At 42.0% G+C, this 17,801-nt stretch overlaps 1 protein-coding gene across 1 annotated transcript in view; it reads right to left on the reverse strand.

The window, feature by feature from the left end:
* LOC118735034 (probable aconitate hydratase, mitochondrial) overlaps window positions 1-17,801 on the reverse strand; it is a 211,098-nt gene that overhangs the window by 136,340 nt on the left and 56,957 nt on the right. Inside the window, exon 2 of the mRNA XM_036464626.1 lies at window positions 6,097-6,828. Coding sequence (XP_036320519.1) covers window positions 6,097-6,828 — 732 coding nt within the window. The remainder of the gene's footprint in view (window positions 1-6,096; window positions 6,829-17,801) is intronic.

Below are 17,801 nucleotides of genomic sequence, written 5' to 3' on the forward strand. Positions count from 1 at the left end.
ATTTTGTGTCAAATTAAAACTCTGACAGTTGACATCTGTCAAATGAACTATGAACTTTTCTAAAAATAAGACAATATTTTTCAAAATGCCACTGAATAGGTTTTTGCTAATCACGAATTGCGTGTCAAATTAAAACCTTACGAGTTTAAGACTGTCGAAGGGGCTGTCAATCTTCTATACATCTATAGAGCCAGAATTCGTGAAATCGATCAGTAAAAATTAAAGTTTTTTGATTTTTAATTTTAATATGGTGGATGTGTAATTCAGGAGCATGGAAAGGGATTCCCATCAACAAAACTTCGAAAAAATATATATTTCGCAAGTTATTGCATAAACAATCTTTATAGCATTTTTTCTTCGACTCAAAATATCTCATAAACTATTTAACCGAATTGGATGAAATTTTCAGGTCTTATTCCTTTTATGTCATAGTTTCTATTGACATATTTTTTGTAATGCAAATTTTATTTTGTTCCTTTTTACTAATATTTATACTAAGAAAGTTTTTGCAAAACATCGTTCTGGAGCAACAAAAAATTTGAAAAAAAAATTAAAAATATTCTTCCAGTCTAATTAAATAACATGTGCAAATTTCTCAAAGTGTGTGTATGTTTCGTTTAGAAGATATCAGGGTGACAGATAATAAGGTCAATGGAAATAAGGTAAATTTACTTTATTTCCCACTCTGGTGCGAAATAAAGTCAATTGACATTATTACCTTTTCAAAAGCGAAATAAAGTCAACAAAAATTTGGAAATAAAGTCATTGATGCTATTTCCTCATTCAAATGGAATGAAAATGTTGTTCTTACAATAAACATTGCCCCGTAAGTGTTGCTTTTTAATAGATGAAAAATGTTATTGCCAAATACTCTGTGTTGTGATATTAATCCACACACAATCATGAACTACCACCAATTGATTTTATTAAAAAAATTTAAATTACGAATATGTAAAAACACGATGCGAAAAACTAAACACCTGCGCACAGCTGGAATACGAGAAATATTTGAAGAAAGAGTGTAGAAATGATCCATAACTTGCAAAACATTTTTCGTTTCCACAAAAATAAAGCGAACACTATTAAATTGATGAAACAGTCCATATCCAAAAACCCCGGAGGAACACTCAAAGAATTCTGTGTTTTAAATTAGTATATTTTGAACGAATTCGGAATATCTAAGGTGGAAAAGAAACCAACCTTTCTATAAGGAAACAATTATAGAAAAAGAATTTTCTTACACTGTATTCATGTCTCCGCCAGAAATTTGTGACGACATCATTTAAAAGCAGCTAAGGAGAACGACGACACTATTTATTAGATGGAACATTCAACGAGCCAATGTGCCAAAATGCAGGTATAAACAATTATTGATTATTTAAATCGGAACCGAGATCATATAAGTTAATTGATTGGTTTTCACACACTTTTGAAACACAAATTATATGCTTTTTTACTGCAGACAAGTTGTTGCCTCAAAACACAGCAGAAATCTTCCAATCAGGGCTGCCAGCGTGACGTGGTGTGCGCGCCGGACGCGCTAACGCGGGCCGCCGCGAAGCTAAGCAAATTTAATGTTTGAAAGAGAAATAATGTCAATTGATTTTATTTCGTTTTTAAAAAGGTAATAATGTTAATTGACTTTATTTCGCACCAGGGGGGATTTTTTAATGCAACATTTTTTTTTATTTTAATCTATCTCACACTCTCATGAAAAGCCGTGGTAATTACGGACATTTTGATACCTTAACTTATTAACTTAGTTTATTAACTGCAAACAATTGAAAAAAGATACTTCTCCGTGAGTTCAAATTTCGGGAATTTTTTTTCGAGATTTTCGAAGATCATGACGAAATTAAATAATAGGTGTCTTCCTTTTTCGATAAAGAATGTAAAAATATATATTTCTCCCAAAAAAAATATTGAGGTGTAAATATTGTATGGAATGACCCATATGTAATGTAATAACTTCGCACAGAGTGCACCGATTTGAAAATGGTTTTTTGCATTTTAAAGCTTAGCTATCTAGGAAGGATAATTTCAACATTATTTGGAGTTATAGGTTCCTATAGGGCGCGTCAGTATACCAAAATTTAGTAGAAAATCATGAAATCGTTTTTGAAACTGGTATAAATGAAAAGCGAAAAAATCGATTTAAATATTTCTTCTTTGCAGTTAAACTTTGAAATGATTACTTACGTTCTGCATTAAAAAAAATAGGTAGTTATTTTCTAATATAACACAAATTTGTGAAACAAAAGTGATACTCTTTCAAAAAATTGCTGTTTGCGTGTGTGTTCGTTGTGTATCAAATGTACCAAACTGCCTTAAGCGGGACGAAGCAGGCAAAGCAACAAGGAGAACAATTCTGAATACGGCTACCAACTTTATACGAAGAGTACTCACCATAAGTGATAAGATATACCACAAGAAAAATATTGGCATTATCAAAGAAATCCTGGAGAAAACCGAATTTCATCATGCCTTAACTAATAAACTCATCCGCGATTACTATGTCAAGACCAATAAAGATAAATCAGAGAGGATTAAGCACTCTAAAATGTTAAGACAGGGAAAAACTCCACATAGCGTTCACGTATGACAATACTTTAAAATAAATATACACCAACACCAAAGACAAAATTCCTAAAAAAGAGAAATCTAACGTAGTTTACAGAATACTCTGCAATGGTTACGGATCCCACGTATGCGATATGGTATATGTGGGGACAAACATATCTAAATGGAAGACAAGGATTTCCGCACATAAATCTAACATAAAATTAAGGAATAATTATATGGATAATAGGACAGCCTTATCATCTCACTGCCAAAATATGGGACATTATCCCGACTTTGACAACGTAGCAATCTTACAGGTAGAGAGAAATTACAATAAACGTTATATTCTAGAGATGATACATATCATGAACACCCCTAATAATAGAAGGATGAATTTTAAAATGGACACAGACAATTGCACTCATGTCTATCAGAATTTAATTCTCACGCACAAAAACCAATATCCTAGGTGTCATGTGTTCATGTTATTGTACGTCGGTCCACCACCAGTACTCCGTCCGACAACAACAATGCAATGCCATGATGATTTACATACAGATTCTCTCCGTCCTACTGTCCACCACTTCATGTATTGTTGTTTGTATATTTTTGTTTACTTTTACGGTATTTCGTTTTGCTTACATTCTCTTGTTTATGTTTAAGTGTTTTTTCGAGCTTTTTTGTTAATATTTACTAACACCATAATGTAAGTTGCGGTCTGATGGAAGTTTTCATGTAATTTGACGTAAATATGTATGTATTTTGTGTTTTTCAGTCCTGAAGAAGCCTTCAGACTGAAGGCGAAATATCGACACCAATAAATGTAATAAATAAAACTACTAAAATTTAGGTTTTATTTAATAGCCGGCCTGAAGCTCAAAATAAACGTACAAAGTAATAGAAAATGTTAAAAAAGAGTTTTAATAATAATTTTCCTCGATTTCTCGTTTCTGGTTTTCGATGGAGATGGTGATTTTTCACGATTGCCAAATTTTTTAATATTTCGAACCAAAACCCACCCCTTATCTGCGCTAATGGCGCAGTTACCTCCCAGAATTTCCATCTCCCTGAGGAGTTGCGATGGACGCATGTCGCCGAGCTCTAGCTCTTATAGCAACTTTTTTATTCGCCGTTATTCGGACTCTCCGAAGCGCTCTAAAATGCGTACATGTCGGTGGTAGGAGGGTTTAAAAAGATATCGCTGATTTGCGCCAGCACATTGCTCTCGATGGCGGCAATCACAGCGTGGTACTTCGTTGCATCGTGTCTGATGCGTGCGGCGATGAAGTGAGACTCGACTTGAGCTAACCACAAGTTAGGATTTGCGTGCCAGAATGGGGGTAGCTTTACGGAGATGTTGACAATTTCCTCGTTTGCAACTATTTCGTGGCTGAGAGCGGTTGGAGGTGTGGCTGCCATTTGCGGATGGTCTTCTGCCTTGCTATCCTCGATGGCCGACCCCATCTTCTGCAGTTTGTGGTTCTTTGTCGGGGTCACCAATTATAGAGCTGATGGGCTCTCACTTTTATTAATATTTATTAGAGAAAATTAATATTATAAACGTAGATGCTTAAAGAACTACATTCGGTTTTATCTTCACGTGACGACGTTTGTCCAGAAAGAAACAAAAAAGGCAAAAACCGAAATCCAATGCCACATTGACTTGACAGATTTTACTGTCTATTGACATGTAGCGACGCGGCGTTGCCACGCTTTAATTAAAATCGCCTAACTGAGTCTTCTTCGATCGCCTTTGATGATTAAAAACTAATCAATCACTTCCGCGAATAAAAAGACTCGAAATGACTCACCCTTAAGCTTGAAAAGTGCTTTATTGAAAATATAAAACCAAAATATAGGGCAACCGTCATGCTGGAGATTGAAATGTGATTGTTTCCTTTTCTATTTAACAAAATAAAAAAAAAAATAAAAAAAACATTTGTTTCAAGCTGCCTTTGCTTCTAATAGCATAATTTTTCATAATTTGCTGTAAAATTTTAACAATAAAAGTCGAGCCGTGGTGTAAGAAAATTGCAATGTATGTAGTAGTATGACATAATAATCATATTTTTCAACTTAGATATTTGCCATATTCAATTCAAAAGCACATACCAAGATACGTTATAGTTTCAGTATGTTTGAAAGGCGCCATGCCCCCTTTTCAAACAGCGCCAATTTTCTGTAATAGTATGGGATTGATTTCATATATCAAGTTCTAGTTAGTACTCTACCATGAATATTTCCAGAGATATGCAGTATGAAAAATTCGGTTTGTATGGGAGGTACCACGCCCTCTTCCCAATAGCCCCAGTTTTTCTTCAAGTTCCAGTACTCTTACTTGAACTCTTCCAGAGATATGCAGTATGAAAAGTTTGGTTTGTATAGGAGCTGCCACGCCTAGTTTTCCAAAAGCCCAATTTTTCTTCATGACTATGCTATTGATTTTACATACATACACTTGTGATCAGCTAATTACGCCAGGAACATTTTGATAGATTTTGGCTATTTTGCTTTCGTTTATTTAATGTTTATTATTTTCCATAAAAGTCTAGCTCATTATATAACAAACACCATACAAATCCAGATTTCAAACTTTGTGCAAAAATTATGAAAAATCTGCAAAGTTTCAGCTAAATTTTCAACTTTTTATTCAGATTTTTTAGATTTGTATGAGTATGCAGTTTAATAACCTATTAAATTCTAGGGTAATAATGTGCAAGTATTAAGTTGCTAACAAATTACATTTTTTCCCCATACAAAATAAATTCGACAATTTTTTTTATGAAAAACCAACGCGATTTTTTAGCAACTTAAGACTTGCACATTATTACCCTAGAATTTAATGGGCTATTAAACTGCATACTCAAAAAATTTGAAAATCTAGCTGAAATTTTGCAGATTTTTCATAATTTTTGCACAAAGTTTCAAATCTGGATTTATGTGGTGTTTGTTATATAATGAGCTAGACTTTTATGGAAAAATAATAAACATTATAGCATATAGCCAAAATTGATCAAAATGTTGCTGGCTTAATTAGCTATATGTATGAATATAAATACGACTCGAAAAAGAGTCAAAACTGATCAGAAATGTTGGTAATAAAAAACTCGTCAAGAAGAGTCGCGGGCCGACCGACAAAAGAGTTGTTTATGATCAGAATATGAGCACATTTATAATTGTTTTAATCGTGTAGAAGACTCAAAAAAGACTCGTATATGATCAATAATATCAGAAAATGCTGGTCGGGTAGAAATTTCCGTGCTATTCGTTTATGTCTGTGAAAAAATATCATAAATGTTGATATTTCGGTGCTCATGCATGAAAAATTCTGGCCGTATGTACAGTGGCCAACAAAATAATAGGAGTGCGACATTTTTCGAGTTTTGATTATTTTTCTTTTGTTTGTTTTTAATGTTCATTAATTTCTTTATAAAAGTTTAGCCCCTGTTACATAACAAATACCTAAATCCGAATTTCAAAGTGTGTACGAAAATTAAAAAATTCAACAAATAACATGTTAATACTTCTACGTACCTTTAAAATAACATCTTTAGGAGACGTCCAGCCGCTAATCTTTCCTGTTAGATTAACTCCAATCACCTTAGGACACTTAAGTTCCCAAGCAATATCAGCCATTACATCAACGGCGTCTGCACCTCCTACCCCTATACACAGACCGCCAAGTCCCCCTCCATTCGGCGTGTGCGAATCAGTGCCGATCATTAATAGTCCAGGAAATGCGTAGTTTTCTAAAATGATTTGATGAATAATTCCACTGCCCGGCTTCCAAAAGCCCAGACCGTATTTAGCGCATGCTGAAGCCAAAAATTTGTATACTTCCTGATTGAGGTCTTTTGCTCTAGCTAAATCCTGCTTTCCACCAATTTGTGCTTCAATTAAATGGTCGCAATGCACGGTAGAGGGCACTGCAACTCTTTTTAAGCCCGAAGATATAAACTGCAAAAGCGCCATTTGAGCAGTAGCATCTTGCATAGCTACACGATCTGGTCGAAGACGTAAGTATGATGTCCCGCGCACAATGTCCTGATTTTTGGGGTCATCTAAATGAGAGTACAATATTTTCTCAGAAAGCGTCAAGGGACGATTTAGACGACCGGATACAATATTTAAAGTGTTAGTAAGCTTCTTATAAGGCAAGTAAACATCAGCATCGAATTTTGACATTGCAACTTTGGAATCTTTGCAACGGGACGCGTGGAAAAGTCGGGAATGAATACTTGGAGCATTTTGGCAAATTTTATGAACCTAAAAGAACAAAAGTTTACAAAATTAGAGCAAGAGATATTACAATATCGTAAAAAAAGGCTTTTATAGGACGTACTTCAGAAGGCCTCTTGGAGGAGTTCATTCAAAGTTGCTTCTTTAATTTATAAAGTTCTTGCATCTTTAAAGTATTTGCTTAAGGATTATATCAAATAAATACATTTGTGTTATTGCAACTTAAAATGGATATTGAAATTCATTTGTAATGCTAATTGTAAACTGTAAATGTGTAAGCCCTTCTGCAGGGAAGCATTTTCAGCCCTTCATGGGAAATCATGTGTTCAAACAAAAAAAAACGACAGCACAGGCTACGATGGGGGAGACTTTCGCAATGTGTTTTGAGGTGAGAAACAAATCTTGACGTGATGGAGCGAAACCGACTTCAGATTCGTGTTCAGCGACCGCTGGTTTTATTAGCTTTCCTTTATTTATTTATTTTTTGCTTGAGCTTTCGTTCAGATGCTAAATTTCTAATACTCATAACTCTGGTTCTATTAGAGACCCACATTCAGCTCTAAGAATATATTACTTCAACGCCATTTTCGACGGAAACGGAACAGGATAACTTATATAAATTTAAATAATACAGAATCACTGTTTAGCTAGTTTTGGGATTACAGCGAGCGGGTATTGTTTCATATATATATTCGTTGTTGTTGTTGTTGTAGCGGCTACAACCCCGCCCAGATCGGCTGATATCTCAGTCGTTGTCGTCGAGTTCCACTAACGGCAGCCCCAGAAGCGTGCAGCCTCTATGGGGTCGGTCCATAGGGACGACGCCGTTAGGGTTGTGGGGTTTTCCGGGCATGCGAAGAGATGTTTCTAGTCGTGAGGGGTCTCTCCGCATCCCGGATATTCGTTCGGCACATCCGCATTTAACCTACTCAGGTAGGAATTTAGCCTGCTGCAGTAGCCAGAGCGAAGTTGGGCTATTGTTGTTCTGGTCTCCCGAGGCAGATGGAGCTCCGTCGCGTCAATGTCCGGTGTTTGTGTGCCTAGAACGGCATTCACAGGTCTTGAGTGTTGTGCTCCCTAATTGGGAGCATTTTTGCCTCATCGTGGAGGTGGTGTTCTGGTGACATCAGGAGGCATCCGGTCGCTGTCCTAAGTGCTGTATTTTGTACCGTCTGTAGCTTCGTCCACTGCGTCCTACTAGTCCCCGGCGACCACACTGGTGCTGTGTAGTTTAAAACCGGCCGGCCTATTGCCTTGAATGTTGCCAGCAACGTTTCTTTGTCTTTGCCCCAAGTACTGCCGGCTAGCGACTTGAGGACCGAGAAAGCGAGAAAGTTCAGAGAGATATCCGTTTACTTTCGAACACAGGTCATCAATTCCATTCCCTGTCGCCATGATCGAGCAATCGTCAGCGTAAAAGACAATCGAGACTCCCTCTGGTGGTTGAGGGAGCTTTGAAATGTAAAAGTTAAACAGTAGTGGGGAAAGGACCACCCCTGTTTTATTTTTCTAAGTTAAGGCCACGAGTTATCTGAGTGTTTATGGCGTTAAGTGCTGTTGTTGTACTGTGCACTTTACGGAAACCATGCTGATGCTTCGCTGTGGTCAAGTGGTTATTGAAATACGGGAGTAGCAAGGCCTCGAGTGTCTTCGCTACCGGGGAAAGGAGTGTTATCGGACGATAAGAATCTCCTATGTTGGCAGGTTTCCCCGGTTTGAGCAGTGGGACCACTCTCCCCATCTTCCAGATGTCTGGGATGATGAGAGTGGCCATGGCCAAATTGAGGACCTCCGTTAGGTACGCTACCTCCGCAGGACCAAAATTTTTCAGCATCAGCATGCATATTCCGTCGGGACCCATGGATTTGGAGGCTTTCGCCTTCCCGATTGCCACCTGAACTTGACCGCAAGTGAAAGCAAGGGGGGCACAGGTTTTTGGCAGTTTGTGCAGCCTTCTGGTCACTCGACTCTTGGCTTTGTCCACCGGAGGATGCAGTATGAACTGCCGGCTAAAACAGCTCGCGCATCGGTCCGGGTCCGACGAAGCATGGTCGCTGTCGTCGTGCTTCGTCGGATTGGACAGTGACCTCACGGTTGACCAAAGCTTACTCACACCACAGGTGAAGTTGCAGGTCTTCAGATGCTCTTCCCACTTCTTCCGCTTATGTACGTTTACTAGTTCCCGAATCTCCGCGTTGAGATCCCTGATATGGGGATCTCCGGGATCGGCCTGACGAAGGCTGTCACGCTCATCGGCTAAAATAGCCGCTTCAGCAGGAAAATTTGGGCGTGGGTCGGTGATACATCCTGCCGGTACGAAGCGAGCTGCAGCAGCGGTGACAGCCCTGCGGAACTTACGTTCACCAAGGTGGACGTCGGTTGGTGTGGGGAGAGTAGCGAAGGTGTTTTCAGTAAATTCTGCGAAGCCTTTCCAATCAGCTTTAGAAAAGTTAATATAAGTTCGGTGCTCTGCGGAAGCAAAGTCGGTTAGTTTACCGATCGAGATGACTATGGGCAGGTGGTCTGATGCCAAAGTCAGCATAGGTCGCCATGATATTCTGTTTATCAGACCAGCGCTGACTATTGTTATGTCTGGCGAGCTGCAGCAGCTGCCCCTAATCCTGGTGGGTGCGTCGTCGTTCATTGTGCAGAATGTCGAATCGCCTATCTGCTCAGCCCAGTCAGTTCCCCTATGATCGTTTGACAGGCTTGAGTGCCAAAGATCGTGGTGCGCATTAAAGTCGCCTACTACCATATGGTTTTCACCTCTGAGGAGCGCACCTATGTCAGGGTGGTATCCTGCCGGGCAGCAGGTGACAGGGGGTATATAAACGTTAAATATTTCAAGCTCAACATCGCCTGACCGGATAGCAATGCCCTGACATTCTAGGGTGGTATCCCTGCGGTCGATGTCTGCTTCGATAAGACGATACTGCACGGTGTGGTGCGTAATGAACGCTAAGCCTCCACCATTATCCCGCTCGCGATCTCGACGGTGCACGTAGTACCCGGCACAATTCAACAGTGTTGAATTGCTGTGAAACTTCGTCTCTTGGACCGCAGCTATCAATATGCCATGCCTTCCCATGAAGACGGTTATCTCCTCGATCTTGCTCTGAAGCCCGTTACAGTTAAATTGAAGGAGCTTCATGTGGTTCGGGAGACGTGTGGTGATGCGGGGTGTGAGGGATGTGTGTGGTCCTGCCGCAGATGGCTATGTGCGCTGCTAAGGTGGTTGCCGCCCTGTGGTGGTGGCGGGAGCCGTCGCAGTTGAGGTCTGCGACCGAGCAGCGCAACACGGGCCTTCGAAGTTCCTCGTTGAATCTCGCGTGGTGCGTAGACCTGAGCATGCCCTAAAGTCGCACCAGCCAAGGCAGGTGTTGCACTTGACTGATGTCACATTACGGAATATCCTGGTCTGACATACCGTGCAGATTGTAGGAGGAACCAGGAGTTATTGGCGGCGGCGTGTGGGTGGTGGTGTGGTTGTGTGTGTTCTGTGGTCTGTAGCCGTTGTGGTGTGGTCTGTAGTGTTATTATGTTGTTGTGCTGTGGTGTTTGTGTGGGACTGCTCAGGTGGACTGGGGATAGCCGTGGAGGCTGCTCTGTTAGAGCAGCAGGGGGCCACAAAAGACGTGGTCCACTGCCGATGTGTCCGTAGTCCTGAGCAGACTCTGAGGTGACTACACCCCTCGCAAGCATTGCACTTGACAGAGGTGGAGTTGTGGTGTAGTCGTCTCTGGCATACACAGCATGTGTAGGTTTCTGGCCCTGGGTTTGACTCGATGCCAGCCCTGAGTAGGAGAAAACGTAGCGAATGTAGCCCTATGGACAAAAAACTTCTGAGATACTTCGCCGACCTAAACGGGGTTAGATCGCCGAAACAACAGTCCTTGGTCGGGTAAACCCCCGAGTCATTCCGGTACGTAGAACCGGCTGTCGTGGGAATGTATTTTATTCGTAGTTCCTGATTGTGCACGATGAAACTTTAAAGACTTTAACATTCCTTCGGAAATATTATTAAAAAAGTCAACCTAATTAAAAGTAAATACGTAGCTTCTCTAAGTCAAATCGTCTTTTTTACATATCAATTTTGAATATAACGGTTTACAGGAAATAATATGATATTTTTTCGGACCCGCAAATCCCGTGGATCCACGGGATTGATGACGTCGATCCCGCAAGCTTGCGGGATTGCGCTTTTTACGAGGGATTGGATTCCCTAGTCAGAACATATAATACTACCCCGCGCACCTTTAGTTCATACACTTTTAAAGCTTGCGGGGTTGCGATTTTTACGCGGGATTGGATTCCCTAGTCAGAATATATAATATTACCCTGCGCACCTTTAGTTCATACACTTTGAAAGCTTGTGGGATTGCGATTTTTACGCGGGATTGGATTCCCTAGTCAGAATATATAATACTACCCTGCGCACCTTTAGTTCATACACTTTGAAATATTTCTACTTCAAGAGACGCCAGATCGAAATAAAAAAATCCATTTTTGAATCGATTCGAATCCAAAAAAAATAATTGATGCTGAAGAAATCGGCAAAAAATAAATCGATCTCCCAAGATCGATTAATATATTTGGTCAAATAACGTCTTTTACCTAATTTTTACAAACAAACAATTGTAAATTTTAAAGCAGATTTAAAAACAAGTAATTTTTAAGCAAAAAACCAAACCTTTAAAGAAGAAATGATATAAATCGATTAACGTGGTCAAAAGTTATGCGCTAACACACATAATAAGAAAATTCCGACGAATTAATAATCTCTTTTTTTTGAAGTCGGTTAAAAAACAAAATGACAAAAAATGTATGCCAATGTATCTGTGTTCGTATGGAATAATAGCTTATGTCGAGAAGCTGGCTTTAGTATAATGTGGCATTCCCTTTATCCATTAAACGACAAGGAAATTTTTGATAAGACTTAAGTAATATTGACTTGCTATAATCGGAACTAAAGTTCTTAAACGGCTCGACGCCAGTGAGTCATTCGCAATCCTATGCTGCGAATACCGCATTATACTAAAGCCAACCTTTCGACATAAGCTACTACTCCATATGAACACAGGTATGTACTGGTAAAAACGTTTATTTCAAGGCTGTCAAGTAGCCAACAATTCGTAAATACTTTGAAAAAAATATGACAAAAAATATATGCCAATGTATGTAATGGTAAACACGTTTCTTTTTCACTTATGTGTAGCATTTTGAAAAAAATTTACATTTGCAATCCGGAGTTGCGATAGGTCGTTCATACAATTTTGTTCGCAAAGTTGCCATTTCACCAAAAATGCCACTTTGCAATGTTTCATGAATCGCATCAATGGCTATTTTTATGATCGTAATGCCCAACATTACGGGTGGTCTGGGATATCCGCCCAAACGTCGGTGGGAGAAGTGGCTACTACCACCGTCGGGCACAGCGAGTCTACTTGCTGTGTCGCCAGTGGCCACACCTCCGCTGTGAAGGGAGCGGTTCACAGCGGTTGTAGTGTTACCGCCAAAGCGACGCTACAGCGCAGGGGTGCCACAGTCCACGAAGACTCGGACCTCGAAAGCGGTGAGAGCGTTAACACACTAGAAGAGGAGGCCTTGCTACGCTCTCCGGGGAATGCCAAAGGTGCTTGTTCGGCATCAAAGAAAAGGCCTAGGGCAAAACCCAGTAAGGAGGGGTTGAAGGCTAAAGCCATATACAAGGCGGCGGTCAAAGTCCACGAGAGACTTAGCTGCAAGTCCAACCGGACGAAGGAACCGGGATTCGCAAACCGGATAGAGGAAGGAATCGCGGCTAAAAGACAGCGGTCTGCTGAAAGCGAGACAGTAAGGCCAGCCAAAAAATTGAGGCGCAGAGACGACGCTGCAAAGCCAAACGTCAGGCTCGATCTAGAGAAACCGACAACATCGACAGCGGCGGCAATGGCCAGTGAGATAGCCAGAAGACACCTTATCGTGGCACTCATAGACCGGAGCAATCCGCTGGGACAAATCTCTCAGGAGCGCTGGGGAGCAGTAGAGCATAAGCTGCTGGATGCGCTCGTCGCAAAAATGGATGGGGACCCCACCACGACCATGCCAACTTTCGATGGTGCGGGGTGGCTAAATGGGGTGAAAATAATAAGATGTAAGGACGATCCATCTCTACTATGGGTAAAGGAAGCTTTTGCGACGCTTCAAGGCCTGTGGGAGGGCGCCGTCTTGGAGGTTGTGGACCGCAGCTGCATACCGTCCATACCGAAAGCGAAGGTGCTCATACCCCGCACGGTAAAACCGGAGAATGCGCTGCGGCTTCTGCAGAGACAGAACCCAGACGTGCCGACGGGAGATTGGAGGGTGTTAAAGGTCACCAACTCCTGTAAGGAGGATGGCAGCCAAAATTACATCCTCCAAATAAACAAGCCGGCCGAAGACATACTGTACGCTAGGTTCGGGAAGATGGCGTGGGGCATAGCTAGCGTATACCTTCGCCTGAAGAAGCGAAGCCTGGCCGATAACAATGTTAACACACTGGAGGAGCGAGAGGTCGAGAAGGATCTGGGAGAGATCCTGGAGGCCACCTTGAAGCTCCAGGAGACCGAGAAGGGTGATCCGGAGATTCTACCCGACCCCGAAAAGAATCCTGATCCTTGCAGTGAAGGTTCTTCAGGTAAATCTGCATAAAAGCAAGGTCGCCTCTGCCGAGCTCCTCCTCAATTTAGAGAGGATCGGCTACGATGCGGCGTTAGTCCAGGAGCCATGGATAGCGTCGGGAAATGTGGTATCTGGACTAAAGTCGCAAACATACTATACGCACACCCCGAGTGCAACAAACAGGGTAAGAACAGCTATACTGGTAAGGAAAAGTATACACTCTTATATTCATCTTAATTTCTCTTCAGATGACCTGACGGTGGTAGCTGTGAAGGATGGCCAGGATGACACAATACTCCTTGTATCTTGTTACATGCCTCACGACGAGGAGGCGCCACCAAACGAGCTCCGGAGGTTGGTGGGAGAGGCCGAGAAGGCGAAACGCCCACTCATCATAGGCGCGGATGCCAATGCGCACAACACGGTATGGGGGAGTGGAGATACCAACGAAAGGGGTGAGTCTTTACTAAACTTTATATTAATAAGTAATTTAGATATAGCTAACCGAGGTGAGGAACCAACTTATATTGGCCCTACCTCGAAGAACGTCCTTGACATAACACTCCACACTAGTGGGGGAATCGGAGTACAGAATTGGGAGGTGCTTAGTACACCCTCGTTCTCTGACCATAGGTATGTAGGATTTCAGGTAAAATTCTCAGCCCGTACACAAAGCGAAACCTTCAGAAATCACAGGAATACAAACTGGGAATTGTATGAAAGGGTAGTGAGGAAGAATTTAACCAAGTATAGGGTAAGTGACTCCCACTCTGAATTGGAGAAACTGGTAGTCTCACTTACCAACACTCTAAATAAAGCTTATCGCATCGCATGCCCTCCGCTACATGCCAAGCGAGGTTCAAAGCCACCTTGGTGGAACATGGGGCTCGGAGCACTCAGAAAAAATGTTAGGGAACTCTTCACACTGGCCAAGGTAGCCGATGACGAGTTCTGCTGAATGGAATACAAGGAAGTACTTAAGGAATACAAGAAAGAGGTTCGTAAATGCAAGCGGGAGTCGTGGAAGAGCTTCTGCGGCGAATTAGAAAAAACAACCGAGGTAGCCAGGCTAAGGAAATTGCTATCCAAGAACCCGACTACTCCAAGGTTACTACGTAAAAAATGTGGAGAGTGGACTGAAAGCAGTGAGGACTCACTGGAAGACCTAGTCAACACACACTTTCCGGGGTGTACAGACAGCATAGATCTGCAACTTCTAAGAGATAGCCTGGAAAATGTCCCCCCGGACATCATAACGGAAGAAAAAATACGGTGGGCAATCGATGGCTTCGGGCCGTTTAAGTCCCCAGGCACAGACGGTATCTTTCCAGCCATGATGCAAAAAGTTTCCGCAGTGCTGACACCATACTTGAAAATAATATACGAGGGATGTTTAAGACTAAACTATGTGCCTGTCCTTTGGAGAGAGGCGAGGGTCGTATTCATACCGAAGGCGGGCAAGGGAAATCCCCTCTATTCGAAAGAATACAGACCAATTAGTCTAACCTCATTCCTTCTAAAGACGCTCGAAAAGATTCTGGACGCCTACATTAGGGGTAAGCTGCCGTCGGCCAGCATATCAAAGGCGCAGCATGCCTAAACGAAGGGTAGATCCACTGAGACTGCACTTCACTCACCAACCGCGGTAATAGAAAAAGCTCTGGAGCATAAAGAATATGCCCTAGGAGTCTTTCTGGACATAAGTGGGGCATTTAATAATGTCTCCTATGAGGCAATAATGGAAAGCCTAGAAGCAGCCCAGGTAGAGTCTGCCATCCTACTATGGATAAAAAGCCTGCTGAGCTGCAGGAAAATTAAGGCGGAGTGGAACGAAGCCAGGTTGCTCAGACTAGCGCATAGAGGAACTCCTCAGGGTGGTGTTCTGTCACCACTCCTGTGGCTACTCGTAGCGAATGAGCTTCTGGGAAAATTCGAAGGGAAAGCACCCAGACTAATTGCCTATGCGGACGACATAGCTATAGTTGTTACGGGGAAATTCCTAGACACCATCAGTAACGTAATGGAAAGCGCTCTAAGGGTCGTACATCGATGGGCGACAACAGTCAACTTAGAGGTAAATGCTGACAAAACGGATGCGGTACTGTTCACAAGAAGATACAAAATCCCCGCGTGGAAACCCCCGAGGCTCAACGGGGCGGAGCTATCAATCAAGGATCACACCAAGTACCTGGGAGTAATTTTGGACAGCAAACTGATGTGTAAGCTAAATGTGGAGGAAAGGGTGAAAAAGGCCAGTGGTGCCCTTTACGCATGTAAAAGGATGCTGGGTACCACATGGGGCCTATCCATTGGCCTAATGCATTGGTGTTACATAGCGGTAGTTAAGCCAATATTGCGTTACGGCGCTCTGGTATGGTGGACCGCTGCAAACAAAATTTCGTATAGAAAACCATTGGAGCGATTACAGCGGCTCGCTGCACTGTGCATAACAGGAGCGCTAAGGACCACTCCAACGGCGGCACTTGAAAGGCTACTTGACCTACCACCAATCGACATCGCGGTGGAGAGCACTGCAGCGAAATCCGCCACGAGATTGATGGCCTTAGGTGAATTCTCCGCAAGAACCTTCGGGCACAGCTCGATATGCAGGGGGATGGAGGACAAAATAGACCACATACCCCCACGCTTCATCTGGGAAAGAAGGCTTAAAGCTACGGTTAAGGAGGGCGGATGGCGCATGAGCACGCGACCCGCCAGCGGAACGTATAACATCTACACGGACGGATCAAAAATGGCTGATGGAGTGGGCGCCGGAGTCTATTGCGCCGAGCTAGACCTCAGGCAACCCTTCAAGCTTCCAGAGTACTGCAGTATTTTCCAGGCGGAAGTCTTCGCTGTAGGGAAAGCTGCTGAGATAGCTAGCAACGCAGGAAACTATATAAAAAACATCAATATATATTTCGATAGCCAGGCGGCGATTAAGGCCATAATCTCACATCGTATTGCGTCAGAAAATGTCCTTAGAAGCAGGGAAGCAGTAGACAGGGCGGCCGAGAATAAACGGCTGCATATATACTGGGTTCCAGGCCACAAGGGCATTTTAGGCAACGAAATAGCTGATGAGATTGCCAAAAGTGCCATCCGTCTTACTAGCGAACCAGTACGGGAAATACAAAAGTCGCTAAAAACGATCTATAATGAAATTTCCGAAAGAGCTGGGTGCCGGATCAAGGGGAGATGGAACGCATTAGCGACATGCAAAACCACCAAGATCATGTGCAATAGCAGCAAAGGAAACACCCATTTCTTGCTTACACGGGCACGTAGGGATTGCAGGACAGTTGTCGGCCTAATGACGGGCCACAACCTACTGACATCCCACACAAGCAGAATGGGCATTAGTAACAGTGACGCATGCAGGAAGTGCAGGGAGGAAGGCATGAGTGAGACGTTAGAACACCTCCTCTGTTTCTGTCCGGCCTTAGCTAGAAATCGTCTTAGATATCTCGGAGCTTCGCAGTTCAAAGGACTAGAGGAGGTTTCAAAACTGGATATTAAGGCACTCTTGAATTTCGCAAAAAGCGTTGACGTCCTATACGACGACTACTTTAGATCGCAGTAAAACGGACCTCCATCTGGCACTACAAAGGACCAACGGGTCTATGTAAGGCGCATCAGCCGGCCAGTGTAACCTAACCTAACCTAATGCCCAACATTGTCATTACAATTTTTTTCATTTAAAGCCCCTACCCTACCCTACTTAAGGAAGTGCTTAAATTTTTTGATTTTTTTTTATCAGAAATGAGAAAACAATTTGTGTTTTACTTCGAAATTAACCACTATTTTAAAAAGTGTATAATACAATGGAGCTTACGTATATTTATATGTATTTATATTTGATAACATCTTGTATTATTGAATCATGACTGTGGGTCACATTGGCTCAGTTACAACAAACACAGAGAAACAAACAAAACAAGCGTTGACTAAGTAAAAACAAACGTGACAATAATCAATCGACATTCATTTACTGCTGCCTCGCGTTGGTTTGCATTTGCTTAACTGTATGCTTGTTCATTGATTTGTTAGTTTGGGGTTGAAATATTTTCAACAATTTCCAGAACGACTTTTGAGTCTTGATTATTTGACATTTCCTTTCATTGTACATTTTACTTGTTTTTCTCAAGGTATAGAAGGCAAAATTCAACTGTAAAAGTTCTTATTCAATAAAGGATTATCTTGGTAACATTATTTATAACATTTTCTGAAGCCTCCTGTGAGGTCAACATATGTATGTTTGGGAGGTTCCATGGGAAACTGAACCTCAGTGCAAAAATTATTTTCCTTATAAAACTAACAAACATGTGGATAAGACATTTGTAAACACCTTGAATCAACCA

This window comes from Rhagoletis pomonella, unplaced genomic scaffold (assembly GCF_013731165.1).
Source record: "Rhagoletis pomonella isolate Grant_MI unplaced genomic scaffold, Rhpom_1.0 Rhpom_scaffold_00003, whole genome shotgun sequence".
Taxonomy (NCBI): domain Eukaryota; kingdom Metazoa; phylum Arthropoda; class Insecta; order Diptera; family Tephritidae; genus Rhagoletis; species Rhagoletis pomonella.